Source organism: Battus philenor, unplaced genomic scaffold, assembly GCF_028537555.1.
Source record: "Battus philenor isolate CCGP_79_NKW_IND1 unplaced genomic scaffold, ilBatPhil1.0.hap1 SCAF_5, whole genome shotgun sequence".
Classification (NCBI taxonomy): Eukaryota; Metazoa; Arthropoda; class Insecta; order Lepidoptera; family Papilionidae; genus Battus; species Battus philenor.
This window is the reverse complement of record NW_027181715.1, coordinates 7,449,564-7,469,363: the sequence shown is the minus strand read 5'-3', so window position 1 is coordinate 7,469,363 and position 19,800 is coordinate 7,449,564. Positions and strand designations below refer to the sequence as shown.

Genomic DNA, 19,800 nt, shown 5'->3' with positions numbered 1-19,800 from the left:
TGCGTACTCAATGTACTTATGGTAAATATACCAGTCCCAAATAGTATTAATGACCAAACATGATATTTGTAACAGTACACATTTGGTAGTTTAGAATGCAATCCATAGGTGGCTCTGCTGGTATAATTTGAGAAAGGCAATAGAAGAAAATAGAACAAAATGTACTTTTAGTTTTGTTTCTCTTCCCTTTTCACCAACCTAAAGATATGGAATAAATTTTATTAGGCATAGTATTCGTGAAATTAATAACGATATTCGTTAGATGTAAATTTTTAGAAACTAATACAATGTTATTTTCAATATTCCTTTATAAACATTAACATTTGTGGTATCTATGACGTGTGTACCTACTGTGTGATAATGATAACCTACACGGTCTTTTTGTAGCAAGTACATAGACGGGTGAGTCATATTTAAATTTATTTGTTGTATCGATGATCTCATAATATTGTAAGTAGCTGCTCTATGTTTGCACCCCACTATCATGAATACTTTTACAATATTATCGAATTTATTAAACGTATGTTGACTGCGTATTAATAATCTGTTAAATACACCGTTATGAGCGATTACTGATAGTCTATAGCATATATTCCACCTTATTGCATTTATTAAACAGCAATGAAAACAACTTGTATATTGGCTATATTATTACCTACTTTTAACTTAATCTATTCTGTTTTAAACATTTTAGTGTTCCTGTAGTGATTGGTGCTCTTTCTTATTGGAATTCTTTTATTTACATTGTTTATAAAAAGAATATTTATTGCAAATGTATCAATATCCATGTTATGTATATATTTCAGTGTTAACAAAGCATTTTTGGGAAAATAGATTAAAACTTAGAGAGCTTAGTAAAATTTGCCAAGCTTTCAAACAAAGTTTTTTGGTAGCTTTTCTGAAATACAATCCAATTGATGAATATTTTTGAATGCAAGATTTTTTATGTGATATGTAATGCCTTTAAACAGTCTATTACTGATAACATTGTCTTGGTCTATGAATATTTTATAAATTAATTTAATTGTGTTTGGATTGAATATTTACAGAATGAAGTACATTTTTCATATTTCTTAAATTATGCTTTAATATTTTAACCATTAGGAATATAAGAAAAATCTATGGCTTTATAAGCAATAATCATATCTTTAAAGTTTTGAAATATTTAGTAATGTTGTTATAGTTTCTGTTTATGTCAAAACCGGGCAGTAAATATTAACTTATTATTAATAAATTTGCATCATCATCAATTCAGCCATACATCCAAAAATAAATTTGTATTTGCGTATTGCTACCTAATTTTAAATGTTTTATGAACCTGATGAAAAAATTAGTTTATATATATTTTATAAACAAAAGTATGTAGCTATTTGTTTAATATGGCTACATATTATTAATAAATCATTTATAGCTCTTCTAACATTGTATTTTTTATAATATATTTATAATAAGATAACTATAATATTACTAGCTCACATTTTTATACTTGTCGTATGTCTGGATTGCTTATAAGATTTTTATTTTAATATTTCATTATATAACAGACAATATGAGCTTGTTAACAGTCTGAACTTTGCAGTTATTATATGTTAGAATTGTCTATTTTTCACTTTCAAAAGATTATTTTTCATGATAAGTAATTTATTACTTATAAGTTATGAATTATTATTTAAAACAAATATTGATACTGTTACATAAACTAAACAATAAAGATAAAGTTGACATAAGTTATGGCTATTAACATGATTTTTTTGTTTCAGATCTATGATTCCTTGATTCTTATATGTCTTTAAAAGCAGTTAAAGAACAGCAAGCATTATTCCTGTGTTAAAATACCGCGGAGATTCCGTGAGTTTATATATGTATTAAATATCTACCGCATGATTAGGTGTCGGATCGGCGTGTGGTAGTTGTTATGTATGTACATGGTGTGAGTGTGGTAGTGACGGTGCGGTGGTGGTGAGATAAGTGCGGGTTGGCGCGACCAGCGAGTGATGCTCGTCGCGGTGATGCTGAGGAATGGTGGACGCGGCTGCGGAGCGCCGGGTCGCCGCCGCCGCCGCGGATTTCAGTGTCACCTCCAGCTTCACAAAGTAAGTCAATACAAAGTATTAATTGTAAAAACGTATATTAACTATGAAATGAAACGTGCTCGCGTCAGTTACAATGTTAAATTAGTTGTTGTTTTAAAAATTAAAACAGGCCAAAGAATTCATATTAAAATCATTCGAATTTTTCTAGTTTTGGAAAGTGCGGCTAGGCAATTTAAAATGAAAAATGAAAAATATGATATTGGACTGATGTCCAACACGACCGCGTGTATAGAAATGTAAATTCTTTTTTCAAAATTTTCTATTACGCAAAATGTAAAACTTTGAAAAAGGAATTGAGGTATTTCATTAATCATGTCAAGAATATTAAGTTTTAAGGTAGCATGTGATTAGTTTGTATAGATCTATTGCAGCCAGCTCATATAAAATAACCGATTAGTGTTAGAACGCAAGAGCGGTTAAATAACTGCTGAATTTCGTGAAATTATGCGGTCGGGTAAATTTTTTTGCGGTAAACAAAGGATATGCGGCATGTGGGAATGTCTTACATGATGCCGAAGTTAAATTAGTTTAATATTTTTGTTGGAAATTAACGGGCTTTTATACGAGAACTCTGTTTTCCAACAGTGGCCAATTGGAACAAGAATGGTATTTGTTATAGTCAATTCTATTTCCATACAAAATTACGTAAAATTATTAGAAACCCGCTAAAGCTGAAATAGGCAGATTTGTATACATTACATATTGAAAAATTTATTATATTTTGTGTCAACATAAACGTCCTTCTTGAACCGATGTTAAATATTGGGTCAATAAATTCGAGCCGACGGGCTAGATACATAATCTGTCAATACCTAGGAGTGTTCGACTAGATCTTTCAAATGAAAACGTCACAGCGGTCAGTCGCAACGTTGAACGAGAGCCTAATTTGTCAATTATTTGGCATTGTCAACAATTGGTATTATTCACAAATACCACACGCTGTGTGGACTGACACTTCAACTTGCCAATCTATGACAGGCTATGTCGGTTTTCTTTAATCAGTGTATGCACCTCCTAGTTCTTGATACGATCTCATAGAGAAATCCCGAGCATTGCTCTCTCCAGGGCTCGTTGAGCGACTGTGAGCTTAGTACTAAGCTACCCCAAGCATACACAATACAACCTCGAATAGCGCTGTGTCTGCGAGCAGTCAAGTTGGATTCGACGATTGATCTGTTTTGGCGGCTTTTGGTACTGTAAACGTCTTATAGGTGGTAGTTTCTCGCGAAAACAAAGGGAAAAATAAGATTTGTTAACAAATTTACAAGAGAAGTAATAATAACTCTTCGCGAAATTAATTTGCCGCATTAAAAGATAGTCTATCACTTGGATAGCTCAGAAACGATGCATGACCACACTGCGAATAATTAATGCCACGCATCAAACTCCTTTCAAATATTTCCAGTGTACTTAATTGAAGAAATTAATCACGTCGAGATGATCGAAGTTCGTTTAGCAATACAAAACCCTTTTTAAGGAAGGGCATTGAGTTGCTAAGTACAAAACCCGAAACAACCTTAAACAATCACGGCATGGGCTATTCAAAGGCATTTTGTAGAAGAAGGTTAGGTGCCCATGTAAAAAAGATGCCGTAGGAATAGCAGTCTTGCAATTGTAAGAAGGTATGAAAACTGAACAATGTTCTCTTTTCTAAAATGAAAAAAATAAGCATGTGCTTATGGGATACGAAATGCATGAAACCATCCGAAGAAAGCGTTTAAAGTGCACAAAAGTATCATTAAATATTGGTGGGAAATTTTGGCATACTTTTCTGGACGTAGTATTAATGACCTGTAAAACAGATGAAAGAAAGCATAGATCAAATCCAATACAAAAATATAATGGAAGAAGCATTGTTACCTTATGACGTGTTTTCGTTTCGGTTATTTGGACATTGCACCATATTAATTCAAAGCATACTGCACGCATCGTAAGGGAATTTCTCATATCGGTCAATCAGTTCTCAGTCAGTTTGTGTTAGACTAGTTAACAGCCTAGAAGTCTAATAGAACATACAACATGTGACGTAAGAAATAGGTTCCAAATCGGAAACTTAAGAAAAGCTGCACGACGGTTTAATAGAAGAACGGAAATCGTATTTCTCTTGTGAAATGACAAAAGTAGATGGAGTTGATGCCTCGCCAGTGTGAAGCAGTAATTGAAAGCAGTAGACATCATTTCAGCTGAAAGGCGACCATCATGGACGAAGTCTCTCAAAAGACCCGTTTGAAGCTGTTTGCATCTTGCATCTTCTGATCTTAACAAGGTCTTTTGTGTACCGAATGGCAAGACGTACGCTGCGCTTGCCGTAGGCATACTATTAATGTATTAAAATGTAATTTTTTTTCCTAATTATTTATTCAGATTTACTATTTGATTTTGTTAATATCAATAATAAATAAAATTTGTTATAAAAAATCAGTATTTTAATTGTTTTATTCCTGATCCTGTTTGCTCTATTCATGTGCTATTTAATAACATAACTAATTACTTCTGAGAAGGAAAACATCACACTCATGATTTATATAAAAAAAAAGTGACTTGGTCCGTAATTTTACACTGAAACGCATAAGCCTCTCCCTTCTTTTTTCAGCAATCTTGTCTATGATAAGTTTTAATTATATGTCCACAACTGTATATTTGTTTTGTTGTCGCTTAATTCGCAGCTGGGAGAAGAAAAATCTGTATCAAATAGCGTCACTCCCTCTCTAAACTGTCTGCGATCAGTAAACGAAAGAAAAAAAACCATACATTATAAGAAAATCACTCCTACGATACAAAAATATAATTAATAAAAAAAGACTAAACACGTTAACACCTCACTTAACTCAGCTGAGCTAAATTAAGACATCAATAAATATATAACTACGATATCCACAGGCTTATCTTCAATAAAAATAGAACAATAAATGGTTAGTAACATTTGTGAACACGTTTGCCTTAAAAAATAATAAACATTAATATGCTTTTAATAGTTTATTGTAAGTGAATGGTTGGCAATTGTAATTTATTGTACTCTATTAACTGCGACAGATCGTCAGTGTTGACCGTTTGGTTGGACTTCCTGACCTCGTTGCTCTCTGATCATTCTATTGAACCCTTCCTCTTTGACAGCTCGTTCAATACGAAGTTCATTATTTAATTCAAGATCGTATATGTCAAAGCAAGTGACCACTATTGTGAAGCAATTCGTTCTACGATGTTATGCATTGTGTTATGTGGGTCGATAACTGTATTAAATTACATTCTTATTTTGCACCTACGTCGCTGATGGAACTTTGCTTCGGTTATTATAACATGTTTTTTGTTTTACTTACTTGACTTAATTCATCATTTTCGGTTTTATAATAGTTTGATGAAGGTTTTTTTGGCAAAATGAAATTTTAAATTCCACAGAAATGTGAAAAATTTCATAAATTTACAGACTGTTGATTGCGCATTTGACAGTTCGCTTTGAACTTCGCGCATTCGATAGTTTATGCGCTATAAATTACTATTAGCATTTACAGGCATTAATCAACGGCTTCGGTTAGTTTTTTTAAAGAAATTTTTTCCAGCTTTAGTATTGTCAAGAGGCTTGTAATAACATCAAGCAATATACTAGGTAGTTGGTTAGAGATATAAGACTTTAAAAGTTTCAAACAAATGCGCTGTACTTTCACCCCTTTAAAGCCTATTACACCTATAAATAATCTCCGTGTATACTTTTTACGCAATCAGAATAATTCACTAATGTTTCACTACTGAAGAAGCAAATGAATGGTGCGTAACCTTAAGTTAAGTAATACTTATACCCAGAACAACGTAGTTTATGGTAAAATGGAATAAAAAATCTAGTTATTGTTTAATGCGTTTGCGGTCAATTTATATTGACCGCTAACTCAGACATCATAAAGCATTTTGAAGGGGTTTTCACATGTGACCTAACTTTCGAAATTCACGGGTTGGTGAAAACCAAGCTTGACGCTGGAATTCAGCTTTCAGCGTTTTTAGTAGCGAACTGATGTTACGCGGAGTTATATGTATGTGTCTTCCATCACGAATTACTTTTAGAAATTGTCGTAGGTGTAATGATACCACCCAGAATTATTAATTTTGATATTAATCTTTTATGCATACACTTTGTTTGATTTACTTTATATACATTCAGACTATTGCGAAATGCTTCTGTATACCCAAAGACAGACGAAGGGTCCCATACTAAAAATCAGTGCTGTAGTGCGAGTTAAGCTGCACTAAGGGTTCCCGTTGTTGGTCGTCTTATAATAAGTTGTCTGTATTCATTTTTAGCTAAGCCATAAATAAAATTCTTCTCGCTTTCTATCCTTACTCTTCTACCAGACGTGCCAAATCAAAAGTCGAGTGTTAATTTTGTTTTTAATTTTCTAATAAGTGACATCATAATCTTCGTAGTTTCAGCCGCAGGATAGGTCAGGTTGGAAACGACCTTAGTAAGAACGACTGTCCACCTCGATAAAGGACGTTCTTCAGAACCTTAAAGCTCCAGCAGCCGTCAGTTCTGCGGTTAAGCGGCCTTGCGGGTGGGCTACTGGCTGGACAATGACGGATACTATTGTTCGTCTACCGATTATTATTACAATAATTAAACACGTGGTCTTCAGCCTTAGCTAACTGATACGCTAGATATTCTAATGGTTTGGGATGACTAAGACAAAATTAATCAGCATTAATTAATATTTGCATGTATTTTTTGCTTGTTAGTCGTAAATCTAATTTTTATGCTGTCTTTTTCCAATACTATATAAAGCCACAAAAGATGTTTTTAAATCTCCTTCCTAATATGATAGTGTTGTAGAACTTTGCTTTTTTTTTAAATAATACGGGTATTATTGTGTTTTGGTGACAATTCGTGTAAGGCAAAATAAATTATTCACTGAACTCGATAATGATCAAAAAATTCCCCGGATCGACTATAAAATAATAAGAACACATATCTTATCTTCCGGGGTTTCTTTAACATCGAATATCTACAGAAATTTTATATATCTTTAGGTAGTTATTCCAGATATGTGTATTCTTAGTTAAATCTATATCATTTTATTTTACGAAAATGTGACGTTTGTATGTATACACATTTATTATGAATAGATGATAATTAATAGAATAATAGTAATTTAAAATGTTTTAATTGAAAAAAAAAAACACGTCCTGTAACTTTAAAATTACGATAACTTATTAATAAAATAAAAAGAGGTAAGGAAAAAAAGAATATTTTTTTATGTGGTTTATGTTGACAATCTCTGCGAGACCTTTAAGCGTAGGACTGTTAGGAGACTCCATTCTTATAGACGTTATTTTAGAAAAAACTTTTTTTTCGTATATAGTAATTATTAATATATAATAACAACTACTTTTTTAACACTTTTGAAACTCATTGATTACACTTAGCTTAATAAAGCTTAACAATGAACAAACAATAAACAATTTCCATTCATCGTCCATATCTATTTAGTTTGTTTAAAATCGTTTTAACAGTTTGTTATTTAATTTGTTATTATGCGAAAAAAATTATGTAATCGTTATAAATATTGTATGAAATAAATTTTGATAGATATTTATTGAAAAAATTGTGAATAATTAATCAGTTTATTATAGATTGTGCAGGCATTCTTATAAAGCGACTTTGCGACATTAATGAAAGTCTTTGTCCAAACAGTAAGAAATGAGATAGTCGAAATTTCGACTGGACTGTATATTTTAAAGAAGGTACCAAATTATTTAAGTCGTAGTACTGATGCAACTGAAAATATCGAAAGAATATTTAAAGGTAATTTTCATAAAAATACAGGATACCTTTGTACATATATAACAAAGAAAAAATACCGTTCAAAAAGGAGATGATTGTATGGAAAGAACGTATCGTCGATTCGGTCATGGCTTTTTAAGACGGTTACGACCTTCACAAACGAAGAAAAGTCCTACAACAAGACTATTTGAAATTTTTTTATCAAGTGTTGTACCAAAATTTAAAAGATTTTCCTGCACTAACATTCCCTATGAATAGTTTGCACGCAAAATTGTTTTTCGTTCTTTATAGTTTAACATGTAAATTGGCCTTTTCAAACAAGTATGCCGTTTCCGCGCGTAGATGGAATTGAATGTGTATGCGCTTGTCACCTTTTTAGCGGTGTATGTTGACGGCATTATTGTAAGTAGCACGGTGCAAATTGTTTGATTAGATGTAAGACGAGCCTGGCACGCAATATAAGTCGATGCGACTCAAGTTGTCGTCACGGCTGCGTGTTATCAGGGTCGCGGGCGACGGTGTGCCCGCGTCTTTATGCCGCGACCGTGTGTGCGTGTACTAGCGCTTCCAGGAAACTCGGCCGGATTTCTCAGAAGCGATTGTATGTCGCGCGCGATTTCAGCAATGAATGGCCGCTAGATGCTTTTGTAAATGGTGAATATCGTTACGTTACACTGAATGTTGTTTACACGACTCACTTATCTTATCTCTGAGCACCCTCGCTTCTTTCTGTTGCACATCTTTCAAATGTTTACTTGCACAATAGACGTGGATCGCTGTCTTACAAAACGTTAAACCTTAAACTATGTCAGCGTTAGGCGGTCAGAAACAATGAAATAAACCTTATATCAGGATTTTTAAATCATATTCAGTTGACTTTTAATAGTAAACAGTTTGAGAAACTCTCTTTTTTCAGGTAGAAAATATGTATAGAATAAATAAAAAAAATACGCTATAATTTATTAATTGTTTTATCTTTTTCTCCTTTGTAAATTTTGCGGTGTTAGTAATTTTTATACATATTTGAATAAAAATAAATTGCGTTTTGTTTAAATGAATATGATAATATTTACTAAGTTGAAAAAAATATTAATAAGAACTTGTTGTTTGTTTTAAAATGATTATATTGTCATTTTATTTACAAAATACCATGGCCACTGTTGAAAGTTTTTCAAGCAATAATTTTAAGAAGGTTACTAGTGGGTTATAACTATAGCTGACTCACTCGGTGTTTAGCACTAATCTGTGTAACAACTCCTGAAGATGCCCCGTGGAGGGGTGAAACACGTGTTGAGTGAATTTACGGTGGCGGTTGTGTAGTTGGCATTGTCTGTCGCATGCGCATTTACGAGCGGGCTGGCGGGCGGTGCACTTTCATGCACGACAACCACTGCATGTGCGGAGGTGGCTAGATATTGGTCCTTTCTTATTCAGGATGGACTTCCGCAATGTAACGCCTGAATCCATTAAATGGTTATAACTATACCTACACACGGTTAGAGGGTAACGTATCTGATCGACTTTGTAATGTTCGCCCAACTGTTGTTGCTGTTCTTTCAGACAACAGCGGACTGTTTGCTATTTTAACATTTACGCTGCTGCTATTTAAATCCTTTGCGATTATTTACTCCTGTTTCATGAGTAATTATGTCGTAGAACATTACTGAATATACGTTAAAAACAGACAGTAAAAGCAGATTATGTAGAATATATGCACGAGATTGGATCTAGGTGAAAATTGAAGACGTGTGATTTTTTTTCATGGGCAATAAATGGATTATTAATTGCTCATCAGTTATTATATACAAAAATATTCAACATTTATGGCGTTGCTCGTGAAGACAATAAAACTTCTATTGGGGTAGAACTGTATGACGGTTTTACAGAAGTATTATGAGACAGTTTTCAACAATAAACAGATGCCGATCGATCTTGTCGATGACAATTCGCCAGGTAGATGCATTTTACAAGCGTTAGTACACAATTTTCTCGATTATCTTGATGGGATGCTTTTTTTTCTATACTAAACGTGTATTATTGTTAATTATCTTCTCCCGTGCCTGCAGATCCTATTTAAGAGTAGCCGTCATTTAAGAAGAGAGCAATAGTTACTCCTTAGTCTTTTCTCCAAACTATTTAAGAGACAACCTCCTTAATCTAAAAAAGGTGCAGTTAAAAAAAAACTTTTAATTAAAATCAGACATTAACTTTTTATCATTAACATCATGTCAGCCATACGATGTCTATTGCTGGACATAGGTCTTACCCGGATTTCCCAAAGAATCGACCGGATCTGTTCCGCGCTATCTGGTGTGATTATTTTGATATATCGATCTAATAAAAATGTTTTCTATATTTATTATTGTAATAAAATAAATTATTTCAATCGATCGCCAATTTGTTCTTTAGTTGTAAATAAATTGCTTAATTGGTTATTTTTTAAAACCGTATGTTGATTCTAATTCTTCTAATTTATTCGCTATATGATATCGACTATTAAAAAAGTACACGTAATATGTGTATTGTACCTTATTACTTTGTCTTTTTTATGTGTACTGATGTTTTTATTAGTCATTAGCGGCCGATAACGTAGCATTCGGCAAAATACTTTTTGTTGAATGTCAACCTCGACCCGTTGCTTCGTTCATGACTAAAAACTTATTCATCATTAATAAATGAATAATTTTTTGTAAAGCTAAATGCATAACGCGTGTGCGTGTATTAGTAAAATCCAATAATATTTAATATATAAATCGCGTGATATTTTTTATAGCTGCGGTAAGCTTGGAAATATAAATAGTAAGATAAATCTAAATATAGTGTCACTTTATTACATTTAACCAGGTTATTTAAGACTACAAAAGTATAACGTGTTTTTATAGTTTTCTAATTCTTAGTTTATTGATACTACTTTTAAATTACTATTGCTATTAATTGCTTTTATAGGTTATATTAACAATTATCAAAGAGCAACACAAAATTACTAGATATTTCTTACTATTACTATTCCATTTGTACATCACTATTTAAAGTTCATTTATACATCCTCGTATATTACTTAGACTTTCCTGTAGTTGTATAACAGTTACGGCGCATATGACATATAAACAAAAAATCACTCAAAATTAAGGCCTTTTTGAAGAAAGTGATGAAATATGTGTTATTTGTAAATTAAAAGATATTTTCCATTTAAATCTTTTTTGCATCGCTTTGCTGAACTGCCTCTCAAGTCAATGAAGTAGTGCGAAGTGGTTCTGCAATTATTTGATGATGAGTACAGTTGTAGACGGCGCAATAAGCGGATGTCAAAGTCTCAAAAGTCTCTCACTCGCGACTCGGTAAGTCCAACTTCGAGAAAGAGATCTCTCTTCGAATCCAACTCGAATGGGTAGCGTGCGGGAGGCTCCGAAACATTTTCTCATCCAAAATACCGCAATACCTTAAGACGAAGGTATATGGTTTGCCGGTAATGACCTGTGGATTCGACATGTGATCTAATAAGTAGATTTGAGGTCACTCAAAGAGCAGCGGAGACAGCTATTTTCGAAGTGATCAATAAATAGATTCGCAGAAGAACGAAGGTAGAAAAATTGTACGTCTGAAGTGGCAGTGGGCAAGGCAATCGGTGGCCGTTGGGGTCGAAAGGTTCTCAAGTGGCGACAACGAGCCGTGGCTAGGCCTCCCACTAGGTGGACTGATGGCAGATAAGGTGCCTTACAGTGGGCGTCTGTCGGCTGATATGACTATTTTGGTTTTGTTAACATTATCGGTGTTTACACATAAAACAGTATGCTTTAATCATTTAATTAATGTCATCACTCTTATTTCAATATCTGCTATGTGCACACTATAATGTATAAAATATAGGAATATAAACTGTGTCCTGTAATATTTGAAAAATACAATTACATTAATATTAGGCGCATCAGAAAGTAATGTTGTTTCTGTCGATATATTTTACAGAAAAAACCGATTAATTTTTACCACTTCGGCATTGAAAATTTGTATACTAGATGGCAAAGGATTGTTTACAATGAAGGTGAATATATTGTTGATTAGAAATAAAAACTTGTTAAAAACGTAGTCGTGTGAATTTACCTTAAGAAAGCGACATTACTTTCCGGTCCCTCTAATATAATATTATAATTGTACGATTTATTACGATTATCGTTGCAGTCTCAGATAAATTTTGGTTGACTTTTGATAATAAATTTCAAACTAGTTTATCGAGTGCACACGCGGTTGTACAAATCTAAGCGATGATCTGCGTAAGGGAAATTATTCAACAGCAACTAAGGAAACTAACATCAGAGTTGTGCGACATATGATACAAGTATGACAAAGATTTAAATTTTATTTTGCACGATTATATATGCATTGTGTCGTGAAATGTTTATGGAATCTTTCGTTGGTGCTTCAAATTCACAAAAACTTTGTAAACAATGGCTGCTATCATAAACGTTTTGGAGAAGACAAAGAAATGTGGGCCCACTGCTTCTCACAAAGGTTTTACAGCTTGCAACGATTCATTGATTATGAAGGAGACTATTAAAAACCAATTAATAGGAGTTGATACTTAGTTTAATTTTGTTATTTTTAAAACTTAGTGTCGTCTTGTAGTTTGATAACAATGTATGGCATCTAGAATTATTTACGGATAAAAAAAAATAATGCGCACAATTTTCCTAAATTTTCTCAATACTAAGTGTATATATACAATAATAAAGTTATATTTTTATATCTGGAATGACCGTCTTCTCTTTATTTCAGAGATAAAAAATTTAGGTTTATTATTGTAACCTATTATATGGCCGCTAATAACCTCGTTAAATTCTAATAAACAAATAAATACTAAGATAGCGGTAACAATGATATGGGATACATATCATAACAGTTTTTATAATAACGCAAGCCTTAAAATGTTTATTTGCAAATTATATTTATTCTATTTCACTAAAGATATAAAAAAAATATTCCAAACGTGTATATATTACTGTGAAAGTAATTCTCTAGGTTAATAAATGAGTAATTGTTACCATGTTTGTGTCTGGGCAAACAATACCATTATACACCTTTCTTCGTCGGATCAAGTGTGGGAAATATGGGGTTTGATCAGTCGTTCTCTTTCATATTCTACTTTCCTTTTCTTGCGGTTAGATATGTTATACTTCTAAGTACTTACCATCTGTCGAAGCGAATTTCATACGGTTATGTTATATGGCACATGACCTTGTTGTTCTAGATAACGCTTCTTGTGTATCGTATAAAGACATTTTATTTTGTATTTCATGCTATTTGCCATTTGGAAATTATAGCTTCATAGGATTGTAGAGCATTAAAGTACTTTAACCTAGACTGTCAATATATAGTAATTAAGCTTAGTTAGGGTTTCCTCTTGGACCTTCGTCCGGAACCTAGAATTATTAGCCCCTGAGTAGAGATTTCTGGGCTGCCCTTGTCTATTGTCTGATGTAAAGTTTTTTTGAAGGCTTTTACATCTTCATCGGAAACGAGTTCACGGAACGGAGGGGTCCGTGAACTATTTAAAATTACAGGATTCGAGTTTCCGAACCTGTATCAGTACTCGGCGGGGGCTGCCCTTGACATACGCGTTTTATTTCCAATTGAGGTTGTGGCATACGCCACTGCTCGATCCGTGGCTAGTATCAAATTATTTTGCATGTGAACGCTCCCGGCCAATAAATGGCAAAGAACAATTAAATTTTACTGAATAAGTTCTTTCAAGCAGGAAGCTCACAACCTCACAATCGCTCAACGAGCCATGGAGAGGGCTGCTCGAAATTTTTCTGAGGTTAAATCAGTAATGAGGCCCAGAGGATTAGTTAAGTGCAGCAGTAGGCAAGCCCCATAGATAATGAAATGTTGGCCGCTAGAGTAAAGACTACGGATCGGAACGCGTAGGACGTTCACCCACAATGTGGATACCGCTGCCAATCGGACCTCTTGGAAATTTTGGAGGTGGGGCGGGGTGGGGTGCAAAATTTAACATTTTACGTCCTAAAGATAAAATAATGAAGATGATGAAAGATATCATCACAAAATGAAGAACGGAATAGACTATCTTTTTTCAAAAAGGATCTTTCTTAGTAGTGTGTTAGAGTCACATGCATTTCAAACTGAGAGCTTTAGTCGGTAGACTATCTTTTTTCAAAAAGGATCTTTCTTAGTAGTGTGTTAGAGTCACATGCATTTCAAACTGAGAGCTTTAGTCGGTCACCCACGTTGCAAATTTGTAATTTACGCGTTACGTAATGTTCTGACTGGGAAGGCATTGTGTAGGAACAGCTAATAAAATTACCAGAATATTATGTCTCACCGCGACATTTTGACAAAAGGTTGATTTGCGTTACTATTTATTTCATATAAAAAATAATAGCTCTATGTTAAGTTGATGGGCATGCACAATTTTTCTCTACTTATTTATAAAACTTTTCATTATAAAATCTTTGAAAAATATTTGTAAGCGTTTCATATGCGTCGCTTTTAAAACTACGCACCTCTAGATTGCCTCTGCTGCACCATAACTATATTTTAATGATACTGAAAATTTAAAAAAAATTTGAAACATTGACGAAATACTGGATATTTTAATTAATGAATGTGTGTGGAATTATATTTTATACTAGATCTAGCTATCATACCGGGAGTTGTTTTAATTATTTTAATAACTGTCATTGTTGTCGAGTGTGTAAATATTAAGTATAGAATGTTGTGATGTAGGCAGTTTTAAATATTGTTTTATACTTTACGACTTCCGGACAGAGTTTGCTAATTAGTCGAGGTTTGCGTAATACAATGCACGGTGCATACAAAGCTTTTCTTGCTAGCATGTTTGATTAGCGCCACGATGGCGGGCCTGCGGGGACCATGCATAAACTGACGTCACCACTATAAAAAAATAAAACAAAGTATATTTTTTGTTATTCCAAAACAGTTATTCATACTTATGTAGGGAACAGGGAATCTACACAACCTTTCCAACAGCGGTTATATACGGTGTATTAACCTCACTTGTAAATAAAAAAATTATCACATACGCCATACAAGCCTATGTTATAAAAAATAGGCGTGGCGCGTATTCGGCTCTTCCATGTATAATATTGTACCTTAGTAAAAGGATAATATCTACGTGAGTACATCGAAATGTACATCGCTAAATTCCTCTATGTAATAGTTCTTGGTATAATGTTACTTAATATTCCACAACTATAAGGTTTGCTATCAAAGATTTAAAATATATACCATATATTTGTTTCAAATTTTATTGTACTAGTATATGATGATATTTTTGTGAAACTAAATTCTTTTTGTACTAACTTACCTCTAACTTACCGCTTGAAGTAAGGATATTTAAAAAATACAGCTTTATATATTTTTCTTAGTACATAAACTTAAGTTATCGGGAGAGCATGCTTTTTTTGTCGTTAAGCTGGCTCATTTCCAGAATTATTTGACTAATTTGACAATTTTTTTGTATTACCGTTATAGCTCGAGGAAGGTTCTTATGGAGAGAAAAAACGGAAAAATTGCCAGGAAAAAGAGTATAAATAACACTTTTTTTAAAATAAAAACTACAGAGCAAGTTCGAACGCCCGTCTCTAGCTAACTCTAAACATTTGGCGTCAATCACAACAGAAAAGAGGTGTTAGAATAATGTAAAAGAAATCGTGTACCATAATAAAGCATACTAATTAAAATTTTAAATCAATTATAACTAAAGTCCTCGAATGATCGAAAAAAAACTTGTATTGTAATTAATCGTTTATTATAATAAGCCTAAATATAGTGATCATTTTAAAATTAGTTTTATTTATTTTTGATTTATTGGACTGCGACCGTATTGTTCCTTTTAAGATGGTTGTTTTTGTTTAATAATAGCGACGTTCGTATCAAAAGAAAGATTCAATGTTTTTATTATTTATATTATTATTGAATATACGGCTATCAATATGGATTAAATAGAAAAAAACCCTTCCCGCGACATTCCCAAATAGCTTCTAATTTTTTTTGCTATTGGGAATAGTAACATTTTCATATGCTGGTCGTTTTGAAGACGTTTGTATTGTATATAGAGGAGATGGTTTTCATTAAGTGTAGCTTGTTGTTGTGCATCTTAGTTCGACAGCATGATGCCCAGCCGATCGAGTCGTATCCTCGGCTCGCTAAATTTGTCGGTGACGGTCTGAGGGGTCTGGGGCGGGGCGGGGACTATTTTAGTCTGGCGGCCACGTTTGGAAAATGTGCGGTGACGTCACGATCCTCCACGGCGATGGCATCATCGAGCACTCGCGACACGCACTGGCCGACTTGCCAAAATATCGCGGCGAGCTCCCCGCGATCGACTCATTTTATTTTTGGTGAATGCACGAACGTGGCCGTCACACGCGTCGCACTGACAGCTCTTGGTAACTCATAGGCGAATTGAAGTCTGTGCTATACTTGCACGTTGATTTGTATCGTACATATGAAAATGATAATCGCATAAGTCTTTACACGGGGACACACAGAGATTCGATATTCTTAAATTTATTAGATTACTCTAAGTAATGAAAGTTCACTTCCCGAATACAACCAGCAAAGAATTCATTTTTAAACTGTTTTATAAAAATATATGGGTACAATTCTGGTACATCGCTACGTATTGTATAATAATTTATTTATAGTTTGGTTTTTATAACGTAGAGTTGTAATCATTTGTACAAAGTGCATTAAAATACGAAAATAATTTAAGTGAGCAATAAGCAGAACTTTATAATAAATTTGACATGAAACTACTAATTATTGGAAATCTTGAATAGTTATAATATTTTTGTACTTATTCATACATAGAAAATTCATATAACTAGCCTAGTGATTTCATTCTTTGAAACATGTGCCCTTTGTTCTTATCAAGATGAAATATTTTTTAATTTCTGACGACGATGTTACATAACATGAACTTTCTCACTTCCTAACGTGTTACCAATACATATTTGTCTATTATAAATTTTTCATTAATTAACGCACAGAAACATGGTCTCTCACTTCAGACCTATTTCGCAAACCCAATAACTTAATTAAGGAGATTGAATCTGGTACGAGGAGATCCGTAGACGAACAAAAATACATTGCCCAATTGTTCGATAAGGGCCTTGTAAGATTCTGTGGTGAAGACCACATACCCGTAAGACGTCCACCCGCAAGATCAGAAACAGATCGGAAAAGGTCGGAAAACGCCGGATACAGATCGCTTCAAACCCATCTAGTTCGAAATCTATAAGAGGTCTATGTCCAACAGTGGATCTTCTACTGCTGCAATGATACATTGTTTAAAATTTAAAGTAATTTAATAATTACAACTACGATATTCGCTATATGTTAACATCAATGTGTTTTTTAATCACGGATGGATGTTATTTGTCGCTTAGCATTAAAGCTGTAACAGGGTAAGTGGCGCAATGCTTAATTGGTTCAACGTAGACTCTCAATAGTAACAGAGCTCGGGGGCCCCCACAGAATCTTCGCCGTAACATTATTTGTTTCATTGGATTGGAAAGCCCCCATACTTCCACATTGTTAAGGAGAACGCTCCAGACAGATGATCATGTTAGTGATTCCATTCTTTCGTTGAGACAGCGGACTAATTCGACTGAATGATATCCGATACTAAGCAAAACATACAACGTTACAAAATATAATATAATAATACATGTGTTACATCACTAACGTGATATTTTAAAGTTGTCAATTGCAGTGATGGTATAACGTTTGTTTTGCCTCGTGTTTAGTTTATGTCGTAAACAGTGAATTCAAATATGAGGTGCATTTGACTACCCGCGTGTGGGTTTGCTGAAGGTCGCCACTCACGTGATGTATCTTTGCGCGTTCAGCTTAATATCACGGAATTTAATAATTTTATTCTTATCTTCATATTCGTGCTTTTATACTAGTACCTAATTGTTTGTTTAGTTTCCTTTTTTGTCAACAATCTGACTCATCTAAGTACTAGTAAGATTTTCCAAGGTTAATATGTTTTTTTAAACACTTCCTTACTTCAGATGTTATTAAAATAACTTCTGTTCTAATTTAGAATGTGAGCTATTGGCATATTCAATTGATGTTAAAATATGTTTTTGGTCATCGTTCAGTGTGGTAATTGTTATGAGCAAATATCATAACGGAAAAAAACTGATTCGTGTCACTAAAAAATCAATTCTAACAACTTCTAGTTTTATATCTGTAGATAAGCCTGTTATTAATAGACTATAATAAACAGGTCGTTATAACACATGGAGAGTTGAAAAGATTTTGTTTGTGCTCTACAATACTTGTCCAAAGTTTTAGAATGACATGTATTCGCTTTGCGAGGAGACAACATTGTGTAAACCAATTGTACAGAACTTTTAATGCTAATATTTTTAAAACAATTATAAATTTTAACTCCCCGATGATTACCTATAGTCTCATCGTCAGTTAATGATAGTAAGTAGTTTCTCACATTTTTTTACTTCTTTTTAAAGCACTTTCTTTTAAATTTTAAATATTGAAATCTTCGATAGTCTTTCTCATAGGTAAACTATTAAACTTGTAACGATAATCTCTAATTACACTTTTTAATTTACTTTAATAATATTTTTCATTGTAAAATTATGTAATTTATACTAATATGTAGATTTCATAATACATTAGCGACATATTATATTTATGTACTGCATTAAACTCAAGGCAGTGACTAATTATGAAGATTAGTAAACAAATTATTTTTATTGTTTTTATTCGATATTTAAATCATGGGTCGTCATCTTAATGTTAGTTCTATAATTAACAGATTGAACATTATACAGTCTCTACTGATATACAAAATGTGTAACTTTCATCCAATTTTCCGACTAAGACTATAAAACTTATATTTTATAAAAAATATATATAATTGGATATTCATTACGTTTATTTATGACAATGAATGGTAAAAATTTTCGAAGTTCATGATAGCATATAATAGTAAGAGTAGTTTTAGGCCAGTGTAATAAGAATTGTATATCCTCTTAACAAATAAGTAACGATACAATAGTTGAATGATGTCAGTTATTATAATGGGTTGATAAGAATTTATTCTTGTCTGTCAATCATTTTTTTTTTACGCATAAAGCAGCAATATACTTGGAAAATTCGCTTCATGTGTGTAAAAATGTAGCTAAATTGCGACTTCGGAACAAAATATAAAAATAATGAGCACCGAAATATGAAAAGGTGTAAGCGTATATACACAAGTCAGATAAATAAAAGAAAAGTGATAATTTCCTTTCGTTTTGTACCGGTTTTTATTATATAGTCGAAATATTTACTATACGTAAATATTTATTGTTATCTATCAACGAATGTATGAAAAAATAATTCTATCCCACAAGCGCACAAAAGTACATGAATTATATGGTTTCTACTACAAGTTTGTTGTTAAGAATTACGTAATGTAAGCCAAATAAAAAAGTACCAACTTGTAAGGTTTAGACACCAAAATGAAAACTTAGGACGAGAAGGGAACGCCAGCTTAAAAATTTAATTTATCGACAAGTAATAAATGTGTAATCATATCAAAGTTTATCAAGCTGTATTCATTCGAAATCAATATAACACTGATAAGATTGATTAAAAGAAATAAACGTTTTTTTCTGAAAATTATTTTCTCATTAAAGTCATCACGTTTCTAATAGATTAGTGAGGGTTGCCAACTGAAACTTTTTGGATTTTTTATAAACGTCATAAATTAATAATAACTATCCTATACGTACACGTGTACGCTAACACGTGATTATTTCACGATATTTAAACGTGTTTATTTTTTGCTAATTTCTTTTTACATTTACAATTTTAAAAAAAATTATCACATCTAAACCGAAGAGGCTCTGTTGGTTATAATTAACTGTATTTCTGGTTAAAATA

General features: G+C 32.8%; 1 protein-coding gene across 4 annotated transcripts in view; it reads left to right on the top strand.

Moving 5' to 3' along the window:
* Positions 1 to 5: 5 nt before the first annotated feature.
* Positions 6 to 19,800, top strand: part of raw — a 66,637-nt gene continuing 46,842 nt past the window's right edge. The window contains exons 1-3 of one of the 4 annotated variants that reach the window (XM_068772647.1): positions 203 to 402; positions 1,761 to 1,848; positions 1,944 to 2,093. In XM_068772647.1, the coding sequence (XP_068628748.1) occupies positions 2,020 to 2,093 (74 nt within the window). In that variant the 5' untranslated portion in view covers positions 203 to 402; positions 1,761 to 1,848; positions 1,944 to 2,019. Of the gene's footprint in view, positions 22 to 202; positions 403 to 1,760; positions 2,094 to 19,800 lie in introns of those variants that run through there. The other 3 variants (XM_068772646.1, XM_068772645.1, XM_068772648.1) reach the window with 3 other exon arrangements.